Source organism: Melanotaenia boesemani, chromosome 2 (genome assembly GCF_017639745.1).
Source record: "Melanotaenia boesemani isolate fMelBoe1 chromosome 2, fMelBoe1.pri, whole genome shotgun sequence".
Taxonomy (NCBI): Eukaryota; Metazoa; Chordata; class Actinopteri; order Atheriniformes; family Melanotaeniidae; genus Melanotaenia; species Melanotaenia boesemani.
The window spans coordinates 21,405,350-21,429,435 of record NC_055683.1 but is presented as its reverse complement, the minus strand read 5'-3'; the positions used below and the strand labels follow the sequence as shown (position 1 = coordinate 21,429,435).

Sequence of the window (24,086 nt, the reverse complement as noted above, 5' to 3'; positions counted from 1 at the left end):
CTCCAGTCCTTTTCCAGGAGCCTGTCTGACCTAGTGCATTTCATAGTCACTGAATGTGAATCCAGAGGCTGTACAGGTCAGTTTGTGGGATTCTCCTGGTCTTTTTACCACTGATTCAGATTCTGTCAATGTCTGACCATCAACACCTGTCAAAATAAAGAGAACTTTGTTTCATGCATTATGTTAATAAATCAAATGAAAAATTGTCTAAACCAGATCATCAACAATCTTCACCTGTCCAGCAGATAATTAACAACAGTAGAACTGTTCTGTAATCCATCATGTTAACCTGATTGTCCACTGTTCTCTGTCATCACTGCAGTCAGATATGTAGAGGTGGAAGATATTCAAGTTTTGCATCGACTCCTCCCCACAGGACAGATTGTGGAGAAAAACGCTGACTGGTTTTCAGTTCTCACCACTTGAGAATGAATAAATTATTACTGAATATGAGCAATTCTTCTAAAAGTTCTACTTTTACTTATATGTTGTTGAATCCATCAATTAATTGTTTGTCCATGATTTTAAGTATTGTGTCATTCATGTAAAATTAAAAGTCAGTTTCATCAATTTAAATAAAAATCTCATAAAAAAAAATTCGTGAATTTATGCATGTAACCGTTTACAAAATTAAAATCAGCTAAAATATTTTCACTATGATGTTAATGAAATTTTGTTTTCATTTCTAGGTTTCTTAATAGATTTTTCTTTACATTATGATGAACTGATTTCTGTATACAGGGTGTGCAGAATTATTAGGCAAGTTGTATTTTTGAGGATTAATTTTATTATAGAACAACAACTATGTTCACAATGAACACAAAAGACTCATAAATATCAAAGCTTCCTATTTTTGGAAGTTGGAGTGGGGCTTTTTTAGTTTTAGTATCTTAGGAGGATATTTGTGTGTGCAGGTGACTATTACTGTGCATAATTATTAGGCAACTTAACAAAAACCAAATATATACCCATTTCACTTATTTATTTTCACCAGGGAAACCAATATAACAACTCAAAATTTACAAATATACATTTCTGGCATTCAAAAACAAAACAAAAACAAATCAGTGACCAATATAACCACCTTTCTTTGCGAGGACACTCAAAAGCCTGCCATCCATAGATTCTGTCAGTGTCTTGATCTGTTCACGATCAACATTGCGTGCAGCAGCAACCACAGCCTCCCAGACCCTGTTCAGAGAGGTGTACTGTTTTCCCTCCCTGTAGATCTCACATTTGATGAGGGACCACAGGTTCTCTATGGGGTTAAGATCAGGTGAACAAGGAGGTCATGTCATTATTTTTTCTTCTTTTAAACCTTTTCTGGCCAGCCACGCAGTGGAGTACTTGGATGCGTGTGATGGAGCATTGTCCTGCATGAAAATCATGTTTTTCTTGAACGATGTTGACTTCTTCCTGTACCACTGCTTGAAGGTGTCTTCCAGAAACTGGCAGTAGGACTGGGAATTGAGCTTGACTCCATCCTCAACCCGAAAAGGTCCCACAAGCTCATCTTTGATGATACCAGCCCATACCAGTATCCCACCTCCACCTTGCTGGCGTCTGAGTCGGAGTGGAGCTCTCTGCCCTGTACTGATCCAGCCACGGGCCGTTCCATCTGGCCCATCAAGACTCACTCTCATTTCATCAGTCCATAAAACCTTAGAAAAATCAGTCTTATGATATTTCTTGGCCCAGTCTTGACGTTTTATCTTGTGTGTCTTGTTCAGTGGTGGTCGTTTTTCAGCCTTCCTTACCTTGGCCATGTCCCTGAGTATTGCACAGCTTGTGCTTCTTGGCACTCCAGTGATGTTGCAGCTCTGAAATATGGCAAAACTGGTGGCCAATGGCATCTTGGCAGCTTCTCGCTTGATTTTCCTCAGTTCATGGGCAGTTATTTTGCGCCTTGTTTTTTCAACACGCTTCTTGCGACCCTGTTGACTATTTTGAATGAAACGCTTGATTGTTCGATGGTCACGCCTCAAAAGCTTGGCAATTTTAAGAGTGCTGCATCCCTCTGCAAGACATCTCACTATTTTTGACTTTTCAGAGTCCGTCAAATCTCTCTTCTGACCCATTTTGCCAAAGGAATGGAAGTTGCCTAATAATTATAAGAAGTGTTGTGTGATTGGTCGAACATTTGAGGTGGGCGTGGTTAATGCGGAACAGCGTGAAGTGGAAAGTTGTCCTTTCTGCATTTCCGACTATGTGATGTGAAATGGACAATTTCAGTTAACAGCTGATCGAAGTGGTGAGAAAGTATGAAAATGAATAAATGTGGTAGATCAAGGACACCGTGTATGCACAACCTTGTCTTGTCACAAAAATGTTTCTTGTTAAGTATGAAATCAACAGGCCAAGATGAACTTTTTTCTTGTTCTTGCAGCCTCAAGAACAAATTTCTCTTTTCTCGTGGAATATGTACCAAGCTTTATTGTCCAGGAGAAGTGCTACCTCTGAGTCTAATTGTAGCCTCTTTAACTCTTGAACTGCCTTCCACTTTAGAAATACAAGGCCAATGTTGATCCAAAAGTACCCCTTTCTTTATATGACAACTTCTTCGCCAACGACCGTAGTTATTTTTAGATGTGCTGTCAGATCCAGGTCATCTGCAGGTGGTCTCCTGCCTTTGCAGCGTTTTAGAGGGAGGGAGAGGGATTCACATGAACATAATGAACTCACGGCTGGTAAACACGGGGCTGGAGATCAACACAGAGAGATGTGTGTGACGTCATGATATGAGCTTAAACAGACTTGGTTAAACTGATTCCTACCATGAGTTTGGTTTATGTTTGTAAGTTTGAGGGATTTAGCAGCCTTACATTGCAAAAATCATCTTTCTGTTCAATAGTAAAAATAAACTGCAAGAATGCAAAGAAATTACAATTACAAACTAAACAGAATAATCAACAGAATACACAGTTTTTGTAGTGTTTTGCAGCTTTTTTTAGTTCATCAGTGTCAGAGATTTAAAGAGATTTAAAGTAGAAATTGTTATTCCTAAAAGCTACATTATTATAATACAAATATATTTAACTTAAACTAACTAAGTCTGTCAGATACTGTTTACCTTTATTGTTTGAAGTTTACAAGCCTCGCTCTGTGTTTTTCACTCTTCTAAATTTCAGAAAAAAACATTTAATTTATAAATGCATGGATTAGAGCCTGGATGTGGAACAAACCAAGTGTCTCATATTTTAGCTCCTCATATGAAAAAGCTACAGAAGAACTTTAAAAACAGAATTTTTGTGTAAGACAAATCTGCTGTAATAGATTTCACTTAAAAAATTAGATTAAAAGATTGTAAAGTAATTTCCTTATAAATAACTGTGAATGCTTCAAGGTAGAAAAACAGATGTGGGCTGTGTAACCTTATTTTTTCAGTTGAATGATCTTAATGACATAACTGGTCTGAGCGCTCCACCTTTTCATCTTTGTGCAAAACCTGAAAAATTGAAGAGTTTCTGTTAATTTCTGTTGTGGCCCTCGGGCAAAGCATATTCACTTTGCTCACAGCTGCATTGTTAGTTGGAGTCAGAAACAAAAACTTACTCTTTTACCCACGAAGACCAAAAGTGTTGTTTAAAAGAAGTAAAACCTAATCAGTGGCAAACCTCCTAAAACCTTGGAGTTTTCAGAACTTTAAAAAGTCTTTATTTTTCAGCCTCCCAAACAGAAAGAGCATGACATCAAGCATTGTTATAAGAATGAAAATCTGGCCCGACAACATATTTTTAATGTGAAGACTCTCTGTTAGTGCAGGTTTGTGTGCATGTGTTCAGTCAGTTCCAGTTACTGTGGGTCCCGAGCGCAGTAATAAACTGCAGAATCTTCAGTTTTCAGACTGTTCATCTGCAGAAACAGCTGCTCTCTGCTATTGTCTCTGGAGACGATGAACCTTCCTTGGACTGACTGAGAGTAGTAGTTGCTGCTACTACCATTTGTTTCAGTAGCAACCCATTCCAGTCCTTTTCCAGGAGCCTGACTGATCCAGGCCATCCAGTAACTGCTAAATGACAGACCGGAGGCTGTGTATGTTAACCTGTGGGCATCTCCTGGTCTTTTAACCACTGCTTCAGATTGTGTCAGAGTTTGTCCATATACGCCTTTAAAAATTATAGTAAACAATCATTTGCATTAAGTTGGTAGCACAAATTAAAGTTGAGATCAGTGAGGATCTTCACCTGCCCAGCAGATAGATAAAAGCAGCAGCCTGTAACCCAACATGTTGAACCGTGACTCAGCTGTCGTCTTCTCTCCAGTCAGGTAGAGATGGGAGACATCTGAGTTTTGCAATGACTCCACCTCACATTAAAAAAGTGGACTTTCACCTCTGAAGCTAAAATCTATCTGACCATAGACATTTACAACTAAGAGAATTTGAGTACTTACATGCCTTCATTGTTTACCATAAACGGTAAACAATGCAGTCATTTTGACTGACTGTACCATTATTCATTTCCTAAGTATCTGTGTTCCTCATCTCACTAACACCTAATACTCAGCACTACTTATATCAAACATTATACCACAGAAACAGACCTATGTCTGAACCAGGGATAACATCTGAAAAACAGCTATTATTACACAACTTAAACATAGAACATGCATGAAAGTAGTTAAAAATGACTAAACCAAAAACTGTCACCAGTCCAGCAAACAGTTCATTTTAGGTCTTCTTCATCTATGAGTCAGCTTGTCTAACTCACATTCTCACTGGTTAGATGAGGACATGGAGGCTATGTTTGTTTAACATAGAGGATGCAAAAATTATTTTTTTCAGTTTTTTTTTTTTTTGTTTTTGTTTTTGCTGACTTCAACAAATACTGAAGAAATTTAAAATTAACTGCTGTATACCAAACCATAAATACACTAAAGTGCCCTATAAAAAGATATTTAAACACAAGAAATGATCAGAAATTTAAATTTGCTTAAATTATTTTTGTTTGATGAGACAAAATATATATGCCTTTATTTCAAGTTATATATAACCAAAACATTAAACAAAAACCATAGAGGTCTCATATATTTACGGTTTATTCACACCTGAAAGACTGGTAGACGTGTCGTCTTGTGGCTAAGTTTTTATACAGCTGCTCCACTGTCTTCAGTCACTGTGGTGTAAAGCACAGAAGTAAACAGCAGAATCCTCGGCTTGCAGACTTTGGATTTCCAGGTACTGAGTACTGCTGGGAACATCTTGAGTAAAAATGAAACGACTTTGAAATGAGCTGGCATAGGTAGCAACTGCTGTTTGTGTGTTTATCCACCCGATCCACTGCAGAGCTTCTCCAGGTTTCTGTCTGATCCAGTTCATGCTGTTACTAGTCATAGGGTAACCAGATGTAACACATGAAATCTTCACAGTCTCTCCAGATCTTCTCATCTCAAAGGGAGGCTGTTCAAGTTTGATCTCACTCCAAACACCTGTAAGTCCAATAAAGAAACACAAATCATGATGTTTTAGACTACAAATGAAACACATTTTGCTTTCTTCATGACTATAAAATGTAAATTTTTACCATGAAAAGTTAAAACAAAAAATAAACTCCAAACATTTGCAAACTTCATCCCAATCATGACGAACTCTTCAGGTTAAGAAACTCTGAAATAAGAGTTTTCATCAGTTACTGAGGCTTTGTGAGCTGTTCTCCCTCAGATGGTGTGACTCTTAGTGATGATGATGTTATAACGAAGAAAGACTTTGCATAGACCTCCCTCTGTGGGTTGAAAGGGGGAACATGCACAAAATAAACGGTTTTATTTCATGTTTTATGCATGGTGGGTGCCATAGCAACAAGACAATATTTGTTAAACATTGGAAATACAGAAAGAGAAAGACTTGAATTGGAATCAACAAAAACATATTTTAGGATGCTAAAATATTCAAAGTACTGGCAAACATGTGGACAAGTTTGTAAGTAACTTAAAGTGCAAATTACAGCAGCAGGTACATTTAAGTACACAACTAATTACTCATGATGAAAATTATACAAGACAGTAATTACATTGATAATCTATGAGGGCATTGTTTTAGCTTCTGGTCTTGTCTGGATTTTCATTTAACTCTACTGACGTGTTTCTATTCTACTTTTAGGTTCATCATGCCATAAAACAATATATGAGACCCAAAAACCTTCTAAAAGTGGAATTATAAATACTCTCCCCTACTGACATCCATACTGAAGAAGGTTTTTCAAATCTTTGTTCAACTACACAACACGTTAAATATCATGATGACAATGACATCATAGCTGAGATAACAAGCGAGCTATGGAACAGCTACGCAAAACAGCACAATTTATAATCAGAATTTATAATTCATGTTCATAATAAACATACTTGTAGGATCATAATGTATAACACAATACACAAGTATGTATCATGACACGATCACACACGAAAATATAGCAAACAATAGTATCAACTGTCTCTAGCTCCGCAGGAAGTTACTGGGTAAATAGTCAACTGGCCATGTTTTATAAATGCTGGGTTTTGTTCAGGTCTGGTTGTGGTTTGTAACACACAGCTGTGTCCTCTGATTAGTTTTTATTTTTGTGTTGTGTTGTATATTTTGTCCTGCTTTTGTCACTGTTCCTGCAGACATGTCTCTGCTGAAATTAATCTTGTTATTCAGGACATTATTTTAACAACAGCGGACACCACAGCCTCCCCATTGATCAAAAATCCAATCCATTGGTTTTCCTTCAAGCCGTCTGATCCAGCCTTAAGTCAAAATAACCAGAAGCCAACAGGTGATGGACAAAAACTTCCCAGGCTGAACAACTTTTGACTCTGGCTGGATGACATCAATACTGTACACCTGTGGAAACACAAAGCAACATTATCTCCATCATTTATCAGAATGTGTCTGATGGGATTATAAGTGTGAATCCAGGGAAAAATTCTCTGTCTGCTCTTATCTCTGGAGATGGTGAAGTGACCAACATTTCCCCAGGAAACCTCATGGATCTCTAAGGGTAAATGAGGTTGGCAACAAAGACGGGCCGGAGGCAAAAATCAATGTACGGAAGTTTATTTTCCACAATAAATGGCAGAAAATAAAGACAATAATATAACAAAAGGTGTCCTAAACAGGTACTATAAACGACTATATAAACAATAAGTCTACCAGGCAGGTAACGCTCTGGGACATGGATAAACAAGAAACAATAAACCTACAAAAGGGCAACACAAAATCCTCCTCCTGATGAGGGACAATCTAAACAACTTAACAGAAAATGCAAAAGCTACCAAAACCAAAAATACAACACAAGTCTTTCTTCAAACCAAACCAAAAGGTACTGCCACAAGAACAAGCTCACAGTCAAATACTAGTAGTCCAAAAAGAGTTTCCCAAAGCCGGCATACTGCGTTCTCCCAACACAGCTGCCTCGAATGACAGCAGAGCAATTCTTTTAAAGGCGGGTCCTCTCCAACGCTCGGTCCCTCGGGCATGATCGGCACCGCAGGCGACCAATCCAGGTGAAGGTGGGCGGAGTCCCGAAACCACTTGTCCTTCCCGTCAATGGGGCACAGCTGACTCCAATCATACGGACACTGGATGGGAAACCAGTGGCCGTAACAGTACATAAAAGTTCACTTGCACTGGTGCTAGAGTGGTCAACAGTCTGTGATTGTCCTGCAGATTGTAAAGTGTTGCCATCTTTAGTAAAGGAAAATAAAAGCTATATCCCTAGTCTGGAGTTATCTTTCACACTGCACACAGTCATCCAAATATCTCCAGTTAGCCAAAGCTAACAATTTATTAGGACTCAGACTTTAATGTGTTATTTACGATTAATTAAAAATGAATAATAATATTTGGATTAAATTTATTTAGCACTTTTCAAGGCACCCAAGGCACATTGTATCCATTTTTCATTCACTCCTCACTCATACCTGGTGATGGTAAGCTACATGTGTAGCCACAGCTGCCCTGGAGCAGACTGACGGAAACATGGCAGCTAATCTGCACCTACAGCCTCTCTGACCACCACCAAATGTTCATCCACAGTCATTCACCAGCGATGCCGTCACTGGAGGCAAGCAGGGTGAAGTGTCTTGCCCAAGGACACAACAACCCCCTCTACTACTTAAGCCACTGCTGTTAAATTAATGCATTTAATTGCAGTTTGAGTTTTAAACAATGTGGAACATTTGTTCGTGTGCAATTTCCTGTACACCGATTACACTGACGCACATGTCAGTGCTCGGCTAATGCAGTGTTGCTTACTTTGCAACTTTGGTGCTACGTTTAGCGAGTTTTCAGACCCTTCTAGAGACTCCTTAAAAAGACAACTAGTGACAAATCTAGAGGCTTTGTCACAAAGCTGTGGACGCAGACCGGTGCAAGAAAAGGGTTTTTATAAGGAAAAACTTAACTTACAAAACACGCAGCATCAGTCTCAGCATCAGAGCTGGAGATGTTCACCTCTGACCCATCACCAGACTAAAAGCTGGTGCTGACTGATCCCACCCTGTCTTACTGTCAGATAGTAACGCTTTTTAATGAAGAGTTTGGACTAAAGCATTTTAAAAATTTAAAAGTACTGTACATGTTGTAGCCTTTCAGTTGTTAGTTAAAGTACTTAAAAAGGCATTTAATCTTTTGGTCTTCTCATTTTTGGCCAGATGTTCTACTGGTGTAGAAATTATTCTTTATGCTAACAACCATGACAACGTAAGGAATGCATAAAAGTATGAGTGCAGAGACCTCTGAAATGGATGCACTTATATACACAAGTAAAGGGAAGATAAATGGGCCTTTTAAGTGATTTCAAATTTGGTTCTGACAGTTTAATCTAAGTTTTAGTTTTGGTCCCAGAGGTTGTTGATGACATTTCTTTTATTAATCCTTTATGTTGTTTCTTTATTTTTCATATCAGTCTTTCATACTGGTGTTAATTCAGGATTGCTTGTGCGAATGAAGAACTGTGCAAAATAAGTTTAGTGTGGGAACTCGCAGGAACCTTGCACCTGCAAGACAAGACTGTACAGGAAAGAGAATAAACAATGTTCAGAAGATGCAGCATGAAAGTGGGTGACAGAGTATCGGTCTCTGGTAAAAGAGTTCTCTCTTAGCATCACTTGTGTAGTTTTTGTTAGGTTGCTTTTTTTCTTTAACTAGTGGCCATTAAGTGTAGCTCAAGAGGAAAGGGGGTTAAAGAGAACAGGGTACTAGACTCAGCAAAGGGCCAGGCTGGGCTTCAAATCTGAGCTATCTCTGTCAAGCAGCTGTAGCCTCTGTATATGGGATGGCCACTTGATAAGTTGAACTAATGCCTCTTTTCATTCTGCTTGTTAACACATTTTAAATATCTACAGTGATACACAGACTTATCTTTTTCTTTTTAGAGCTGAAAACAGTCAATTACGTTTTTGATCTTTTAAATATGTTTCTGTCTTGTTTTGATTACACATTCGACTTTTTATACTGACATCGTTTAAAATCATTAGTGGTCTCAGGGCTCCTCCTCTGGTGCCTTCATGTTAAAGTTTTCAGGCTCTGAGAGGATTTAGTTCAGCTCGGCTGATGGTTTGTGTTACTGTGGCTCTCTTGCACAGTAATACACACCCGTGTCTTCAGGCTGCATATTCTGTCCATTCAGAGTCACTGTGTTACTGGAAGAGTCTGCACTGATATTGAGCTTGTTCTTTAGTGAATATTTGTAAGTTATGTACATCCTCTGCATCCAGATTTATTTTAGTCTATTTCTTATTATTTTGCCCAATATTTGTAGAATTTGTTCAGATGTTTAAGTGCATATCTACAAACATAGGTTTTGTATTTCAACTATTATAAGATGAAGGAATACTTTCTGTGAACATTAATGACAACATGTAGTTTTATTGTTATTTCCTGTTATATATTTTCCAGTATTGCATTGATAAGGCACTAGATCATCAGGAATCACCAGTGGTGTTACAGCTCCTCCTCTAGCTGATATCTGATAATACAAGTGTTCAGACTCTGAGAGGTTTTTGTTCAGGTCTGCTGATGGTTTGTGTTACTGTGGCGTCTCGCACAGTAATACACAGCTGTGTCTTCAGGCTGCATATTCTGTCCATTCAAAGTCATTATGTTACTGGAAGAGTCTGCACTGATACTGAATACACTGAATATTTGTGTTATTATTTGATTTAGTCATACATCCAGTTTTAAAAAAATTGGTTTTTGGGGCAGATATTGTTATGCAATAACATAACAATGTTATTGTTATGTTAACATGTTTTTTGGGCAAACATTTATTATTGTTTTTCCCTATTTTATGAATCTACAATATTATATTAATTTGCATTACAAAGTCCAATACAATTCCAGATGGAAAAGTAACTTAATTAGAGACCTCTTTCTCTGTCCTAATATAAGCTACATGAGAAACGATGTGTAACAGACAGATGTGTCTTTTGTTTCGAGGAGTTTAGTTCTGACAGTTTAAGCTAAGTTTCAGTTTTGGTCCCAGAAGATGTTGATGAAATTTCTTTTATTAATCCTTTATATTAATCCATTATTGTTTCTTTACTTTTCATATTAGTCTTTCATACTGACATGACCTTAGGATTATTTTTGTGAATGAAGAACTGTGGAAAATAGGTTTTGTGTGGGAGCCTTGCACCTACGAGATACGACTCTATACAGGAAAGAGGAGAAAAAGGGTTCAGAAGATCCTGCATGAATGTGGGTGACAGATTATCTGTCTCTGGTAAAGCAATCTCTCTTAGTATCATTTATGTCATTTTTGTTAGGTTACTTTTTTTTTGTCCTTTAACTAGTGGCCTCTCAGTAGCTCAAGAGGAAATGGGGTTAAAGAGAATAGGGTACTAGACTCAGCAAAGGGCCAGGCTGGGCTTCATAGATATGAAGCCCAGCCTGGCCCTGTGTGGGCTATCTCAGTCAAGCAGCTGTAGCCTCTGTATATGAGGTGGCCACTCGATGAGTTGAACTAAATGCCTCCTTTCATTCTGCTTGTTAATACATTTTAAATGTCTACAGTGATAAATGGACTTATCTTTTTCTTTTTAGAACTAAAAACAGGCAATTGTCATCCTGCTCTTTTAAATGTGTTTCTGTCTTGTACTGATTACACATTAGACTTTTTACATTGACATTGTTTAAAGTCATTAGTGGATCTCAGAGCTCCTCCTCTGGTGGCTTCATGTTAAAATTTTCAGGCTCTGAGAGGTTTTTGTTCAGGTCTACTGATGGTTTGTGTCACTGTGACTCTCTCGCACAGTAATACACAGCCGTGTCTTCAGGCTGCATATTCTGTCCATTCAGAGTTGCTGTGTTGCTGGAAGAGTCTAAGTTGATACTAAACTTGTCCTTTAGTGAATCTTTGTAGTATGTGTTGTACCCAATGCGTGCACTCCCAATCCACTCCAGTCCTTTCCCTGCAGGCTGTCTGATCCAGTTTGTCCGGTAGCTACTCACAGAATAAGAAACCTGACAGGTGATGGTCAGACGTTGACCTGGCTGTACAGTCATGGAGGCTGGTTGTGTCAGTGTTTCACACTTCACACCTGGTGATAAAAACATGTTGAATATTTAGTAAAATCAGTGTAATGATACAGATCAGTTAGTGTGATCATACTGTCTGTATCTCAGTGAGACTCACAGGATCCAGCAGCCATCATCAGCAGCAGAGCTACAGAGAACATGTTGGTGTTGAAGGTGATCTGATGGGAGCTTCTCTTCCTTTGGTTTTATAAATGACGGCCTCTAAGTTCACTTTGCATCAGTAGGGCCACAAGAAGGAGGGACCAGTCATACATAAATAATGTTGTAAGTATTCTCTGTCCCCTTCATTTTATAAAATATTCATATATACAATAAGACACATTCTTTGGTTACAATTCACAAATTTTATTAAATTCAAACAAAATTGAAACATAGATACAATAAATAAAATTACTATGATGACCTGTAGAATAAGCCTTAAGTTACAATACTTTCCATAAATAGAAAAAGATCTTTGGTATTATTATGGTATGGGTAAAACAATCACAAGTATAATTGAACTTAATGACAGACCTCTAAAAATGCATAAATAAACTTTGCTCAACATAATGAGGTTAACTTTATGTCATTAAAACAATTTACACACTTCATGTTTTACTTTGACTCTGGTCTGATGGACAGAGAGATTTTGTCCAGAAGTTTTGTGTTTTCAGCTTCATTAACATAAAAACAACAGCGGACAGCTTCAGAAATGTTTTGTCAGCATGAAGAAAAATACAAAAATGACACTTTAAAGAATCTTTGTGGTCCACTGATGTACCATCATTTTTCTTCCACATAAGATATTATTTTTATGAAACATCATTAAATTCTATAGACAGAAACAAAACATTTTTTGTAATACTTGATATTTTTTTTAGGGATTTATTAAGTTAGTGTGTCATTAGCGTATTTACTTAAAGGAAAATTAGCTGTCAGTTTTAAGGTTGAGCAAATTAATTTTTAAACATTTGTGTGCTTTAGTTTTTTTTATTGTTTTCTATTTGTTTTCCTACTTGTTTTGTCTTGTTTTTTAGTTGTTTTTACTAAAACGTGTAATCATTTTTTGTCCTTTTCAATGCCTAACTAAAAAACAGAATATAGGTTATATATATTTTGATTTATATATCACACTGAATGTCAGATTTATTTTAGCCTATTTACTATTATTTTGCCCAGTTTTTGTTGAATTTGTTTAGAGCACTTAGTCAATGTGTGACTACATATCTACAAACATAGGTTTTGTATTTCAACTATTGTAAGATGAAGGAACACTTGCTGCGAACAGTAATAATGTTACGACCCCAGATTTGAGGCCTGTGGTCGTATTCATGTAAATGTTGCTGCCTGGTTGCATCTCGCCGATTGGAGGCAATTCCAGTAGGAGACACCCCCTCCCTCTGCATCTTGGTGGTGATTGGCCACCACTCGCTCAGGCTCCATCTACACTGTGCCCAGCTGGACAATGACTCTGTTCCCGCCTTCCTCCTCCAGAACAGTCTCCGGGACTTCAAAAGGGAGGAAGCAACTGCAATCGTGGCAGCTGTGTTCCATCAGGCTCACAGTTTGCCAGGCTGGGTTTTAAAAGTAGACGCTGGTCTTTGTGTGTTAGAATACCCGTGTGGTTTGTGAGCTGAATTCCTTTCCTTTTGGTTGTGTGCATGGTTGCGCCTTTTCAGTTGATATTGAGCAGAGATGCTCTCACCTTTTGTGAGTAGCCTTTTGTGTTGTAGGTTTAGAATAGAATAGAAATACTTTATTAATCCCTTCGGAGAGTCCTCAGGGAAATTTGGCTTTAAGTTTGTATTAGATATTTGGTTAAGTTTCCTTTTTAAAAGTAATTGTTAACTGTTAAAACCGTAAGTTAAGGACATCTTTTGTTTATTAGATTTCTTTTATTTGTTACCGGACTATATAGATTAGAACAACCTTTGTTGATTATTATTTGTTGTATTGATTAGAACCTGGGCTTGTTATAAAATTATTGTTATATATTTACGTTCTGTCCGGCCATGTTTTTGTTAGCGACCCCAAACACCCTAGAGTTACAAAGAGGGTCGTAACAAATGACAACATGTAGTTTTATTGTTATTTCCTGTTATATATTTTCCAGTATTGCATTGAGAAGGCACTAGATCATCAGAAATCATCACTGGTGTTACAGCTCCTCCTGCAGCTGATATCTGTTAATACAAGTGTTCAGACTCTGAGAGGTTTTTGTTCAGGTCTGCTGGTGGTTTGTGTTACTGTGTGGTCTCGCACAGTAATACACAGCCGTGTCTTCAGGCTGCATATTCTGTCCATTCAGACTCACTGTGTTACTGGAAGAGTCTGCACTGATACTGAACTTGTCCTTTAGTGAATCTTTGTAGGCTGGGGTGCCTCCAACCTTTCCATAACCAATCCACTCCAGTCCTTTCCCTGCAGGCTGTCTGATCCAGTGTGTCCAGTAGCTGCTTACAGAATAAGAGACCTGACAGGTGACGGTCAGACGCTGACCTGGCTGTACAGTTATAGAGGCTGGCTGTGTCAGTGTTTCACACTTCACACCTGTGGAAGAAAAGATATTTGAATATAGAAGTACAGTAACAGTTAGTGTGGTGTGATCATACTGTTAGTATTTCTGTTTCAGAGACTCACAGGATCCAGCAGCCAGAAGCAGCAGCAGAGCTACAGAGAACATGTTGGTGATGAAGATGATCTGATGGGAGCTTCTCATCTCCTGTAACTAAGCGGAAGCTTCAAAAGTTTATATTGGACTATCATGACATAAACTTTGCATAGGGAGGGCCACTAAGAAGTCACACAAAAACTTATTCACATTTAAGCTTGAAATTATGAACATTTACTTCAGCACATTTTATTGTGTTTACTGTGTGCTTTTTAAAGAGTATTTAGTGCTTTAAATACGCTGACATTTGCATTATTTACCTATATGAAAAAAAAACGTCAAGAACAATAAAGGCAAGGTCTGACAAATTACATCATTTGTCAAAGCTGGTATTTATATATATATATATATATATATATATATATATATATATATATATATATATATATATATATATATATATATATATATATATATATATATATATATATATATATATATATATATATATATATATATATATCAATTCAATTCCTAAATTATTGATGCATGCATTTGAGCTGAGTAACAACATATATTGTACACTTTTAATAGCTTTTCTGGATTGTAAAATCTAAGCTTGACTAACAAGCAGTAAAACTTTATCTATTTTAAGTCAGTTTTTTTTTATTATTAATGTTGAATAATAACATCTAAAAAGATTATTTTTATCCTGGGGTATTGCTACATGTAGTTTAAAGGATTCAGTAAATGTTGTAGTTTTGTCTTTACACAAACAACATTTTAGTAAAACCATTTCTTTTTCATCTGTAGATGAAAACAAAATATAATGAAATGATTGGAATTGTATAATATTTTTTCTTTGATGCAGGAACAGTTGGAATTATAAATAACAGACAGTATTCGGAGCGTTCTCTCATCAATTTATTTATTTCAATAACATAAAAAGCTAAAATAACAGGGATTTCTTTTCATGAACTAAATAAACTGGTTCATTAAAAGTGGAACAATTGTTAAAATGTTTGTGCTTAAAAAATGTGTTTTGTGTTTAATGGAAAATTGTGCAGTTTTTTTCTTTTGTGTAACAAGTAAATATTTATTTAAATAAAATGATAAACTCTATAAAGTAACCAATTTAAAAAAGAGGAATTACTGCATAAAAAATAAAAAAATAAAAAATAAAATTAACACATAATGTGTCTTTTTTTACTTTTACTTTACTGTTTGTTTTTGTGTTTTGTTTAGTTTTTTTGTTTTGTTTTGTTTTGTTTTTTGTTTTTGTTTGTTTTTGTTTTTTTTGTTTTTTTTTTTCTGATCGATGTGACTTAAATTGTGTAAACTTTGTGTAAAGCCATCAACCAATAGTGACACGATTTCTGCTGCAATTTATTTTTCACCAAAGTAATACTGATAAAAGTTTCATGTCTTAAATGAAGGAAAGATGAGGAAGTAGTTTTTGTATGACCTTCCTTTTCTTTCTTCTCACTGTGTCTCTTCTGGCACAGTAATAAACTTCTGTGTCCTCAGTTCTTAAACTGTTCATCTCCAGATAAACTTTACTGCTGGAATCATCTCTGGAGATGGTGAATCGACCTGTAACTGACTGGGAGTAAAACTTAGAGGTACTGCCTGTGTGGACCTTTTCCTGGAGCCTGTCTGACCCAGTTCATGGGATAGCTGCTGAACGTGAACCCAGAGCCTGTACAGGTCAGTCTGTGGGATTCTCCTGGTCTTTTAACCACTGGTTCAGACTCTGTCAAAGTCTGACCTGCAGCACCTATAAAAAGAATAGAAAAGAATCACATCAAACACACTGGTGGCAAAACAACATCATGATGTTGGATTTTAGTTCATATTCTTGCCTGCCAAGCAGAGAGTAAAAAGCAACAATCCTGTCCTATAGTCCGTTGTGTTGACGTGTGTGTCCACGCGTCTCTACCATCTTATATTTAGAGGTTAAAGATTCAGATTTTGCATTGACTCCTCCTCACAAGGGGGATACAACTATCCATTCAAACCACCAATGAAAATTATGACAATATTAGTCTGAATATATCATTTTTTATATATATCATTTGACTGCTTAAAGTTTCCAGTCCAATCCAACTTTATTTATAAAGCACTTTAAAAACAACCACAGACGACTAAAGTGCTGTACAGACAACTAAAAGCACAACAAATAAAAATAAAAACAGTAAAATCAAATAAATGAGACAAGGTAAAATATAAAAACTGAAGCAAAATCTTAAAATCTCAAGTGTAAAGCAGCCAAGAAAAAAAACATGAAAACATGAAAGAACATTAAAGTAAACCAAGGAACATAAACCATGAATGAGACACGTAGGGTGAAGGAGCTCAGCGAGGTAGGGTGGTGCAAGACCACGGAGAGATTAAAAAACAAATAAAATTATTTTAAACTTGATTTTAAAATATACAGGTATAGCTAATGAGCATACGATTAATTTATTTAAATCAATCAGCCATGTATAAATCATCTACAGCACTCTCTTGGTTGTCCTTTTGTAGGATTATCAAGAAGGTACATTAGACTCCTCCTCCTTTACCAGAGATCCAATCCAGTCTACATGGTCTCATAAAAATTCATTTAAACATTTAAACATTCACTTCATCTAAATTTGCTCTGTGTGCAGAATCAAAGTGGAAATGCTGAAGGAAATGTTAAAAAATGTGTTTATGGGTTTTAGAGAAGGTAGATGCTGAGTTACTTTTGTGTTTCCTCATCAGGACAATATTAGAAAAAAACAAAATGTTAAAGCAGATACGCAAAGTAGGGTCCAAGATGAAGATTTAGAATAAGAAACTATTTGTCAGAACCAGACATGGAGAACCTGCATTCAGCTTCTATGCTCCACATGTCTCCAACAAACTCCCAGAAATCCTGAGATCAGCGGAAAAGCTCAGTTTATTTAAATCCAGGTTAATGACCCATTCTCTGCTGCATTTCAATAGCTTTTTATTTCCTAAGTCCAAATCTGCACTGTTTCTTTTAAGCTTGAATTTATTTATGTTCTTTCTTTCTCCTTTATCTTTTGGTTTTTAATTTTAAATGATGGTTCTTATTTTCTGATGTTTTAATATCTCTGTAAAACACTTTGAATCACTCTGTTGTTGAACTGTGTTACACAAATAATGCACTTGCAAACCACATCTACCAGCAGATGTTAACACAAGGTTCACACCACAGGTTACTTTCAAGTTTCACCCAGTTGATGTAGTTATTATGCATCAAAAAGAGGCAAAAACTGTTGATAGTTATATTAACCACCTTACCAACACAGATATTTTACTGTTATAATAGGTTCGGGTGCAGTGCAGCTTCCCATAAACTCCACATCTGCTTATTGGAGTTTGTTCCACAAAAAAGCTCCAAACATCCAAATCTTGTAAGAAAACTGGTCAAATTTGTAACAAAAAACATAAAGAAAATGGGCTACAGATGCAGAAAACATCTGTCTGACAACAGTTAAAATAATTCTAATTAAATAGTTTAATTAAATGCTTTAAATAATTTTAATTCAGTTTATTTCATTTGAACCTTTTATTTTGAATGCATTTTTATCACAGCATCACTTTATTGATCAAACTTCAATCTTTTATCAAAAGATGTGTATGGTGTGCTCCAAAAATCTCATCACAGAACAACACACACATAACGATGCTGTCTCGTCTAGAATCTAGTCCTCTGAGCCACAAATCCTGCATGATCGAACGTGATCTAACAAAAACGAAGAAGAACCGTGGCAACACAACACCCAGCACGGAAGAGGATATATAGGATGAGGGAATGATAGTGGTGTTGGGACTATAGTTAACAGAAAAATCCAGAACTGAAGAAAATAACAGACTGAAGACAGCATCAACATGGACTTTATATCCTTCCTTGCTTCCTTACATTGACATGTATTATGGGCTAAATCAGTCTGAAATATTTGGTGGTCTCAGAGCTCCTCCTCTGGTGAGGAAGTGATAAAAATGTTCAGGCTCTGAGGTTTTTGTTCAGCTTTACTGATGGTTTGTGTTGCTGTGGCTCTCTCACACAGTAATACACAGCCGTGTCTTCAGGCTGCATATTCTGTCCATTTAGTGTTTTTGTGGAAGTGACATAGGTGATGCTAAACTTATTTTTCAGTGAATCCTTGTAGTAGGTATTGTACCCCGAACCTGCTCTACCAATCCATTCCAGTCCTTTCCCTTCAGGCTGTCTGATCCAAGCTGTTGGAGCGCTGCCCAAAGAATAAGAGACCTGACAGGTGAGGGTCAGACGGTGACCAGGCTGAACAGTCATGGAGGCTGGCTGTGTCAGTGTTTCACACTTCACACCTGAAAATGAAAACATGTTGCATATCAGAGTAATAACAGTAAACGGTGTGATGTCATCACAGTGTCTCTGCCTCAATGAGACTTACAGGATCCAGTAGCAGTAACAGCAGCAGAGCTACAGAGAACATGTTGCTGTTGAACAGGCTCTGATCAGAGCTTCTCTTTTTTAACAGCATGAATCTAACTGGTTATATTTCACCACAGGTCAGTTTGCTTTGCATAAGGAGGGAACAGTCGCATATAACATAAATTATGGTGGGTTTTTTTATGCCCCCATTTTAAAATGGATTATCATATACAATAACAAAACTTCTTTAGGTAATAATTTGCTCAAGTTTAATTAAATATTAATATCACTCCAACAAGATCTAAATAGATAATATGTTGTCATTAATGTGAAAACCTGTTTTCACATTTTAGTTCCTTTGTTTAGGATCATTTACAAAACAAAAAACAAAAAAAATGGATTGTGTCATAATGACAATATCTCTTTTTATCTATTTTTAGGTAAAACATAACTTTTAGTTCACCAAATATATTGTTATAGTATATTATAATATATTATTCTTTATAAACTTTTAAACATCCAAAGCCAGATGAAAGCAATGGATTTCATTCATTTCTGTGTTCAAACAGGACATTTTGGACTAAAAAACTTCAAACTCAGCTTTTGGAGACATGATTGATTATTTTGTCATAATGCTGGTTATATTACGAGTTTTGAAAAAGTGTCATCAGTATCTAACAATGCTGTCAAAGAGAAAAAAAAATAGTTTCACACTTTCTGTCACATTTGCTCAGCTAGTAAATACTGACATAAAGTATGTTGTAGAATGGAGGAAATAAAAAAATGAAAAATACATAATGATTAAAGCCATAAAAAATGAATATCTTTGATGATATTCATGGCATTGATCTTTGTGTGTGTGTGTGTGTGTGTGTGTGTGTGTGTGTGTGTGTGTGTGTGTGTGTGGGGGTGTGTGTGTGTGTGTGTGTGTGTGTGTGTGTGTGTGTGTGTGTGTGTGTGTGTGTGTGTGCGCTCCAAATTTACATTGTCTGCTGCCACCTTGAGGCTTTAGTGTGAATTTTTCTGTCAGGTTTTTGTAAAGCCTCTGTGCTCACATTCACCACTGTGTGTTTCTAGCACAGTAATAAACTGCAGAGTCCTCTGGTTTTAAGTTGGACAGTTTCAGATACACCATGCTGTTATTATTGTCTCTGGTAATTTCTATACGTCCTTGAACACTGCTTGTATAAATAGTTTTACTTGCATCATACCAAATAACTCCCAACCATTCTAGAGCTTTTCCTCTCTGATCCAGTTCATCCCATACTGACTAAAATCAAATCCAGTGCCTCTGCAGGAAAGACTGAGAGCTTCATTGGGATTTTCAGTACTGGTGTGGAGGGAATGGACTCCAAAGTCTGCCCTTTCAAACCTGCCAAAAAAGGAAATGAGAGATATTAATGTAAACAGAAGGGAAACAAAACATATTTAATGTATGTGCAACAACATCAAAGACTTTTACAGGGGAGACAAAGCACTGTCAGCAGGACACACAGTCTGATCATCTTGAACGTGAAGGAGTGAACAAAGCTCTTCCCACTAATGAAGACAGTCAGTCAGTAGGAGGATAGAAGTATCTCTCTGTATTTGCATTTGATTCCACACAGGAAAAGCAAATGTGTCTGGTTTAAATATCATCCAAAGTCATGTTAATATAAAAATGTTAAATTAAAGGGAATACTGCTTGAACAACAAACCTTCCCAGAAAATGTTTGTCTGTCTGTCCATGATAGTTTGGTTCTATGAGTGTTGATTATATCTTATATATTCAATCTTGCTGAGTCCTGTAAGTTTATTATTTCCAGAGAAAGTCCTAATTTACTACATGGGATTAAGTTTTACGTCATTGAAGAAATTTGATGAAGCTTGGAGGACACTTGTTGACGTTGCACTCTTTAAGTAGACAGGACCACGTCTTTGTGTCGGCAACTTATTTCTCTCAGTCCCAGCGGTGCATAAAGCCTTTATAATTTTCATTTTTATTGTCAGGAGACAACATATTATTAACTGAAAGCAGCGCGCACACTCTATTGCCACTCAGACACATGCACGCACCGTCTCACTGAGTGCAGGCAGGTGACGCACCGTGTTGCTTATAACGGTCTTGTGTACAAGAATAAACCAGGTCTGCACCAGCCTCTTAACGACCCATTATTTGAGTCAGGTATGCTGCAGTATGGACATACTGAAAACCTGCAGGACACTGGCTCAAGAGGTCCCAAGTTGGGGATGCCTGTTCTGTGGCAATTCAGACACACACACGCACCGTCCCACTGTGCGCAGGCAGGTGACCTATGTGTTTCTCATAACTGTCCCACATTTCTGTACAACAATAAATCAGAGTAGAACAATTAATCATTGTCAAAAAGAACTGAAAAGTTTCTGCTTGATGAGTATATTTTCCATAAAATGTATTTTGTTCCAATATAGGTCGTAACAACATCTGCATACCGTACAGGCTGTGTTCTTATAATAAACTTATCACGTTATAACGTCATACGTTTTACGTTTTTACAATAAACATGTTACGTTATAACGCAATACGTTTTATGTTTTTACAATAAACATATTACGTTATAACGTGATAGGGTCCGATTTTTTTTTTATTTGGATGACAGCTCCACGCTTAAGGACATTGTACAATAAAAGAAAAAAACAAGCAGAAAATGAAAATAACAACAAAACAATACAGGCAAAAAAACATGGGACAATATAATTAATAGTATGATTTCCTGATCAGGTGAATTTTGAATTCTGATGAGGGAGACGGTGTTATGGAGGTCCAGTGGGAATGGACACTATATATGTCACTAGTTTGGAAATAAAAATATACATAATTAAATAAATATAAAATATAAAATGTAATCTTTCAGATCTTGGTAGTTCAAACGGTAAAGATTTATTTCATAAATCGCCTTGTGCTATAAAGCTGAAACTTAATCCTTAAAAATAAAGAATTAGATAAACATTTTTAATCTAAAAGTATGGAGTTTGTTTAGTTCATGGCTAAGTACTTTTCTTAAATGTAAATTATTATTAAGTCTTGTTTAAAGTAAATGTGTTTAAGATTTCATGTTTTCTGCAGTTTCGTAGCTGCAGGTGTCGTCCCAGAGGTGCAGACAGAGAAGGAAGTAACTCGAAAGATGAAATGTTTAGAAATAAGAGGAAGCTGAAAACCTTCAGACTTTAACTGATAACAAAGGCTGAAACAAACAAGAGAATAAAATCCTCAAAAGTTCCTCATGCTTGGAATGCTGCTCGGAATATTATTCATTCTTTAAAATCGGAATAATTTTAAATGCTAGGTTGGATTAAAGTTTAGCTGAATTAGCCATATATAGGGGCCACGTCATTAAGAAAATGGCAAATATTAAGTAGTGCATCTTTTAAAGGTTTGTTCTCTGGAAATAAAACTATTAAATACTATTGACTGTAAATTAGGATTTCTAAATATACTGCAAAATATTTATATTTAAAACAAGTGAAATCTAAAAGCAGGACAACAGATAAGATCGATTTGGAGTCACTCATATCTGCTGTCATTGGCGTTGTTAGACCTATTTTAGGGGTTCTTGAGCCTAAAATGTCCTAATGCCCCCCTAAAAGATCAAAAAATGTATTATTTCATTATTTACTTTAATGATTGCAGTGATAATTTCAGCTGTGTTTAGTGATGTCTGGAATGCAGCACAGTGAAGTTTCCCATTTTCCCCTTTCACTTTACTGCTGCACCTGCATGTCACACCGCAAGTCCTGATCTGAATGGATATACAGGGAGTGTTTTTAAACAACAAAAATAAGTCACTAATAATCACTAACTCCAGCTAGTTCACAGCAAAAACTTGTTTGTTATTAATAAAGTAGATGATCCCTGTTTCATAAATAAAAGACGTGCTAGCCCTCTGTGCAAGATGCTGAGTTCTGTTATTTTTTGTTAGTTCTGAAAATAGAGACCAGGTTGTTCTAAAGCTGTTATCATCAGTGAAAACGGAAAAAAATAAACTCTTAATAATTATTACTTCATTACTTCTGTGTTAAAAGTCTGTGGACTAACAGAGACTACGTTACCCATAATGCCCTGTCCTGTTGTAGTTCAGCTCAATTATAGCGAGTTAAGTTTAGTTTTACGGTCCGACAGTGTCGACAGTAAAAATGCAACATCTACCGAGCAAAGGTCGCCATCCAGGCCCATCCTGAGTTACTCCTGTGTGTTTGAGTTCTGTGTACGTTCCTACCCATGTGAGTACAGGTTTACAGGAGTAAAAATGTGTGTTTATTCTTTAGTCATTATAATAATCTGCATAGCCACTCGTTCTTGCTACAATCCGCGGCTGCACTACATGTGCACTTATAAATCATTATTTAATGTGGTGTCAAGCATTGCAGTATGTTTGTAAAGGTATTTCAACTGTTACCTTTATTCGTTTGGTGTATTTAAGCTGTGGTGGTTTTCCACAGCATTTCATTTGTGGCGTTAGAGCTCCCTCTAGGGTATTCAGTGTTACTGCAGGTCAAATCCTTTGTATTGATGTGGTACTGCTTTTTATTGAGGTACCTACTTCCAGATAACCACACACACACACACACACACACACACACACACACACACACACACACACCTACTGAATCTTCTGCATTAAATGCAACTGAACCATTCTACTGGAGTCCGTCTATCCTTCTGACCGAGGAAGAGTCAGCTGACGCACGATCCAGAAATCAGCCAATATATATACAATAAATAACATTCTGTCATCTGCATCCAGACTGAGACAAGACAGGGACAGAGAGGACAGAGACATCTACTGAGGACTAAGTCTGAGTCTTTAGCAGGAAGTCTGACCCTCAAAATGTGAAGTTAAAGTTAAGTTAAACAGCTAAAATGATGTTGAGCTGCCATTAAAGAGGACACAGAGCTCCAGAGACAGAGAAGATGAAGCAGATGTTTGGAGAGAGAGTCCAAATAGATCCAAAGAAAGAAGAAGAAACTCTTTCCACTAGTGGGTCTGATTTAGGAAACAAAGCCAGAGGATCAGACAGATGATGCTGAACAGCTGCCCACAAGATCCATGTTATTCATTTCTGTGGTGATAATGAAGGTGAAGGCAGCCCAGATAAGTTTGTAATTTATAAAGAGTAAATTAAAAGTTTGATCTTTTTCTATACTTCCATGTGGTCAGATTTCACTACAAGCTTTAAAATAACTCCTGGATTATTCTATTTTAACTCTATGTGAAAGTAAAACTACAGAGTAAATTCATCTCCTGTATAGTATAAAGCAGGTAGAGTGTAAATGGATAGAAAAACAGGACTGCAAGTTATCTAACAGGAAGTGGAATTATGAGGTTGGTTTACAGTGGTGGAAGACATTTTTGAACACAATTAAAATTTTACACAATCTCAATGTTATCATGAAATATTTTAAAATGGAAAAAAAAAAGAAGTTTTGAAGGACTTTTTAGGATTTCAATATTTTGACTGTACTAAAAAAATGTACTTGAACACTTAAGAGTGAGACTGAATGCAATATTTCACAAATGATTAGGGTATCAGAAAATGAACAGAAATGT

The 24,086-nt window shown here is 36.6% G+C and overlaps 1 gene segment (V, D, J or C); it reads right to left on the bottom strand.

Moving 5' to 3' along the window:
- Positions 1-11,215: 11,215 nt before the first annotated feature.
- Positions 11,216-11,688, bottom strand: LOC121656316. The segment is given in 2 exon segments: positions 11,216-11,523; positions 11,619-11,688. Coding segments are annotated over 2 exon segments (351 nt in total).
- Positions 11,689-24,086: the final 12,398 nt, after the last annotated feature.